The 6,000-nt window shown below is 38.7% G+C and overlaps 1 protein-coding gene across 2 annotated transcripts in view; it reads left to right on the forward strand.

Moving 5' to 3' along the window:
* Positions 1–5,302, forward strand: part of bpifcl (BPI fold containing family C, like) — a 59,596-nt gene extending 54,294 nt beyond the window's left edge. Inside the window, exons 13-17 of one of the 2 annotated variants that reach the window (XR_009436555.1) lie at positions 2,394–2,436; positions 2,558–2,621; positions 4,306–4,382; positions 4,504–4,636; positions 4,673–5,302. Coding sequence is in view for 1 of the 2 variants with exons in the window: in XM_059561373.1 (XP_059417356.1) it covers positions 2,394–2,436; positions 2,558–2,621; positions 4,306–4,382; positions 4,504–4,551 (232 nt within the window). In the remaining variant the exon portion in view is untranslated. Of the gene's footprint in view, positions 1–2,393; positions 2,437–2,557; positions 2,622–4,305; positions 4,383–4,503 lie in introns of both variants that reach the window. The other variant, XM_059561373.1, reaches the window with a different exon arrangement.
* The last annotated feature ends 698 nt before the right edge of the window (positions 5,303–6,000 follow it).

A 6,000-nucleotide genomic window follows, 5' to 3' on the forward strand; every position in this document is an offset into this window, starting at 1 on the left:
AAATTTCATGGCATCAACACATCTCAAAGTTGGGACAAGGCCATGTTTACCACTGTGTGGCATCTCCTCTTCTTTTTTCTAACAGTCTGCAAACGTCTGGGGACTGCGGAGACAAGTTGCTCAAGTTTAGGAATAGGAATGTTTTCCCATTCTTGTCTAATACAGGCTTTTAGTTGCTCAACTGTCTTAGGTCTTCTTTGTCACATCTTCCTCTTTATGATGCGCCAAATGTCTTCCATGGGTAGAAGATATGGACTGCAGGCTGGCCATTTCAGTACCCGGATCCTTCTTCTACGCAGCCATGATGTTGTAATTGATGCAGTATGTGGCCTGGCATTGTCATGTTGGAAAAAGCAAGCTTCCCTGAAAGAGACGACGTCTGGATTGGAGCATACAGTATGTTGTTCTAGAACTTGGATATACCTTTCAGCATTGATGGAGCCTTTCCAGATGTGTAAGCTGCCCATGCCACACGCGCTCATGCAACCCCATACCATCAGAGATGCAGGCTTCTGAACTGAGCGCTGATAACAACTTGGGTTGTCCTTGTCCTCTTGAGTCCGGATGACATGGCGTCCCAGTTTTCCAAAAAGAACTTCAAATTTTGATTCGTCTGACCATAGAACAGTTTTCTACTTTGCAACAGTCCATTTTAAATGAGCCTTGGCCCAGAGAAAACACCTGCGCTTCTGGATCATGTTTAGATATGGCTTCTTTTTTGACCTATAGAGTTTAAGACAATGTTTTCTGGAAGTATTCCTGAGCCCATGTTGTTATTTCAGTGTGATGCAGTGCCGTCTGAGGGCCCAAAGTTTAGGAGCATCCAGTATGGTTTTCCGGCCTTAATCCCTTACGCACAGAGATTGCTCCCGATTCTCTGAATCTTTGGATGATATTATGCACTGTAGATGATGATATCTTCAAACTCTTTGCAATTTTTCTCAGAGAAACTCCTTTCTGATATTTCTTCACTATTTTTCGCCGCAGCGTTGGGGGAATTGGTGATCCTCTGCCCATCTTGACTTCTAATAGACACTGCCACTCAGAGAGGCTCTTTTTATACCCAATCATGTTGCCAATTGACCTAATAAGTTGCAAATTGGTCCTTGGACGTTTAACTTTTCTGGCCTCTTAATTGCTACCTGTCTTAACTTTTTTTTAATGTGTAGCTCACATGAAATCCAAAATGAGCCAATATTTGGCATGACATTTCAAAATGTCTCACTTTCAACATTTGATATGTTATCTATATTCTATTGTGAATAACACATACATTTATGAGATTTGTAAATTATTCCATTCCTTTTTACTCACAATTTGTACAATGTCCCAACTTTTTTGGAATCGGGATTGTAGAACAAACTTCCTTAACTTTATTTATGTGTAGTGTAGCTACTGGGGTAAATTACACTATGAATACCAAAAATGTAAAAAAAAATGGGTCCCACTTTATATTGTGTCCCTAATGCCTGTGTACATACATAGTAACTAGATGTGTACATAGTATGTAACCACAGTGGTACAAATTGGTGCATAGTATCTACAGCTGTAATGTTTGTGTAACTACACAGATGTAACTCTGACTGATATGTGAATATACAAATGTGTAACAGGACTAACAGCATGTTTTGGTAAAGAAAGTGTTATATTTTATATTAGGTTTATCATGTAATTACTCTGATGTTACACGGCAGTGGCCAGTAAGTTAGGCTTTACATATTAATTGTGGTTGGTGTCCAGAATGTTACACTTTATATTAAGTGGACAGTTACTGAGGAGTTACCATGTAAGTACACTGGTATTACAATGGTGCACCAACTCCCACTTTACATATTCCTAAACCTACCCATCTCCATCCCCTGGATCCCATTCTCACCCCTAAACTTACCCATCTCCACCCCCTGGATCAAATGGTTCCAATTACTCTTATATTGTTGTTACAAAATGTAGTTATATAATTCCTGTTAAACAAATTCTTAGGGAAGTGAAAAAAGTGTTGTTACCAATGTCATGTTACACATTTGTACTTACACAATCCATCACGAGGGTTGTTACATGTGTGTAGTTGAAGAAATGTTACAGCAGTTACATACTATGTACCAACGTGGACTTACACTGTGGTTCCATAATTATTCAAGACAGTCAGTACTCAATAAAAAAATAACATGCAATTTTCATGATCCCTCTTATTTTGTTAAAATTATGAACATTTTGCATATTCTGCATGGGGTATGTAAACTTATGAGCACAACTGTATTATATTATAAACTTTATATGACATTAATAGTAATATCTTATATATTAACAACTTGATGGATTACTTAGCCACTCATAATGTAAATGTTATGTTTGTAAAACTCTGCATCTTCCTTTTCCCTGAATTCTGAATCAAGTTTAACACTGACTGTTGGATCATCTGAGATTGGTGATTTCAAGGTAAGATCCAAGGAAATATAATAATCAATTACCAGACACTGATGATTCATTTCATATAACGTTGATCTACCAAAATAAATATACGTTTTGTTTTCTTTGTGTTATGTTTCAATGTACACAGACTGCCATGATCGAGCAAATGTTAGTGATTGCAGTAAACAGTTTTGCAATTCCAAAACTAAATGGTAAACATTTCGAATGATATTGCATTTATTATAATCTGTTTCATTATTTAAAGTATCCATAAGTGTGTAAATTTCCTTCCAAAGAAAAGTTTGGAAACTATACAGTCATGGATAAAAGTTTTTGCAGTGACATAAATTTTGTGCTTTATAAAGTCTGCTTCTTAAACTGTTGTGGTTTTCATTCACAGTGTTCCTATATTATTGTGTAGAATGATCAGATGCATTTTAAATAATTGCTAAAAGCTTCATCTGGCAAAAAAATTACTTTTCACGAAAAAACTAATTTGACTGTTTTGTATCCTGACATAAAATGACCAGCTAACATTAATTGATTAATCATATCAGCAGCACATGTGAAAGTGTGAATGAGTACTAGTCAGATTAATCACTATCATAGTAATTAGACTGTAAGAGCAGACTGATTGCTATAAAAGGAGGGAAGAAACACGTGCAGCCATCATCACTTTGCATCACATTGGCCTCATTTGCAAGGAAATTGCTACAAAGAGTTTAGAGACCATTTACCAGATCATCAAGAACTTCAAGGAGAGCGGTCAGACTTCAGTGAAGAAGTCTTCATGAAGTTCCAGAGTGTCCAGCAAGTGTCAGGTCCGTCTCCTCCTGAGGTGGCAGCTACAGAATCGTGTCACCAGCAGTACAAAGCTTGCTCAGGAATGGCAGCAGGTTGGTGTGAGAGCATCTGCTACGGCCTGGTTTCAAGAAGGGCATCAAAGAAGCCTTTTCTCTCCAAGAAAAATATCAAGGACAGACTGAAATTCTGCAGGAAGTAAAAGGATTGGACAGCAGAAGACTGGTTCAAAGTTATTTTCTGAAGCTGAAGCTCCCTTCCGACTGTTTGGGACATCTGGAAAATCGATTGTTCAGAGAAGAAAAGTTGAGCGCTACCATGAGTCCTGTGATGTTTCAACAGTGAAGCGTCCTGAGAACATCCATGCGTGGGTTTTCTTTTCAAACAAGGGAGTGGGTCTCTCATAATTCTGCCCAAAAGCACTGCCATGAATAAAGAATGGTATCAAAACATGCTGCAAGAGCGACTTCTTCCAACGATCCATGAGCAATTTGGTGATGATCAGTGCATTTTTTGTAGCATTATGGAGCACCATGTCACAAAGCAAAAGTGATAAAGATGTGGCTTGAAGATCACTGAAATTTTTTATCCATGGACAGGCAACTCCCCGGATCTCAATGCCATAGAGAACCTGTGGTCAGTCCTCAGAAGGCGGTTTACAAGCAGATGATCAACTCTGAGATCTAACTAACTAGGCAAGAATTGATCACCATCAGTCGGGATTTGGCCCAGAGACTGATATTCAGCATGCCAGAGCAAATTGCAGAGGTTATAAAGAACAAGGATCAACACTGTAAATATTGACTCATATTTTGTTTTGTCAATGAAAGCCTTTAAAACGTATGATATTCTTGTCATTGTTTTTCACTATACCATAGAAACGTGGAAAAACAATCTTCAAATACTGAAGCAGCAAACTTTGCAAATCACAAAATTTATGTCACAGCCAAAACTTTTGGCTATAAGTGTAGACTTTGAAAACTTGGTTTTAGAAAGTCTGGGAATTATTGTTATTACGGCCCGAGCACTGATGATGCGAGGACCCACTTGGAATTGTTTTGTTTATCATCATTATTATTGTACTTTGTATTGTAGATTACCTGAAGACTGGCTTTTGTCTACCCACACTGCAGCACTTTAGCTTGGTTAATTCTAAATTGCTTATAAAAAATGTGAGTACTATTAAGTTACTATTACTATTAAGAGTTTGAATTGTGTTTGTTATTGAAAAGTTGTTAGAAAGCAACTCAGTGGTAGTCTAAATTAGTTTTTCACTTTGTAACTCTCTTTCAGGGCTTTGTGGTCATTTTTACTGATGTTGAAGACTCTTGGACAGTCTAAATGAAAACCGAGGTCCAAATGTCTCGAAATAACCACTTAACTGGAGTCAATTTGCATGGATAAGTAATCTGGCTTGCAAGGAAGGGTGGCGTGATGTCTTTCAGCTAGAGTTTGGAGAAAGAATACTTGTTCAGGGACAAAATTCCCTCATCCATTATCCATTATCTGTCATGTTTATGTTGTGTTCTATTGACTTTTAGTTTAGAGCATGTTTTAAGTTTTTATTGTTGGTGTATCCTCCTCCCCTGTGTAATTTCTGGTTCCTTATTGCCTTGGTTTTTGATTGTCAATTATTCCCATTTTTACTGTTTATGCACACCTGCTTTTAGTCTTGGTCTCTATATACATACACACTCTGGATGTGTGTGTGTCCTCATACACTGTTCCCCACATTAGTCATCTGATAGAGTACGGTTGAAAGAGTGAATGAAGAGTGAAGTATATTCAGACACTGAGTGTGCTGGAAGGGCTGCCGCTTTCTGTAGTTTATGCTTGCTTTTTAACAATTATTTGAAACCTAGCAAACTGGCAGCTCCAGTAGTTAAGGAAAAATGCCCTATTAAAATGTTACAGGGTGTTATTTCGGACACATCCTCTGATTCGTTCTGTTCATTGTCTGTTCTTTTTTTAAATGTAGCCATGTTTCATTAAGCTAGTCAATCTGTAGTGTTTTTGCTGTTCTTTCGGACGTAATGTTCTTTTTACCTTTTATCTTGTATTTTCTTCCATGCTTAATAAAGCTGCAAATAGATCCACATCTACTCCTTTCTCTGAGAAACTTTAGAGTATCTATGTAGGCCTTTTGGGTACAACATATGATGGATATAGATGAACAGCACGGGAGATCTCCACAATAGATGAACAGGTTATAATGGGAAGTCGTGGGAAATCGTGGCCTAATGGTTAGAGAGTCGGACTCCCAATCGAAAGGTTGTGAGTTTGAGTCCCGGGCCGGCAGGAATTGTGGGTGGGGGGAGTGCATGTACAGTTCTCTCTCCACCTTCAATACCACGACTTAGGTGCCCTTGAGCAAGGCATCGAACCCCCAACTGCTCCCCGGGCGCCGCAGCATAAATGGCTGCCCACTGCTCCGGGTGTGTGCTCACAGTGTGTGTGTGTGTTCACTGCTCTGTGTGTGTGCATTTCAGATGGGTTAAATGCAGAGCACAAATTCTGAGTATGGGTCACCATATTTGGCTGAATGTCACTTCACTTTCACTAATGTCCAACATGAAAGTGAAAGTGACATGTCATACAGCCAAGTATGGTGACCCATTCTCGGAATTTGTGCTCTGCATTTAACCCATCCAAAGCGTACACACACAGCAGTGAACATGTCATGGATTCGGTTTTCATTCTCTCCTTCCCCCTCCTCTGCTGGTTATTTTGCTACACTCACACATCTCTTCAGCTGTTTCTCATTATCTCTCCTCTGTCTCGCTAATAGAT

Source organism: Carassius carassius, chromosome 11 (assembly GCF_963082965.1).
Source record: "Carassius carassius chromosome 11, fCarCar2.1, whole genome shotgun sequence".
NCBI classification, from domain to species: Eukaryota; Metazoa; Chordata; class Actinopteri; order Cypriniformes; family Cyprinidae; genus Carassius; species Carassius carassius.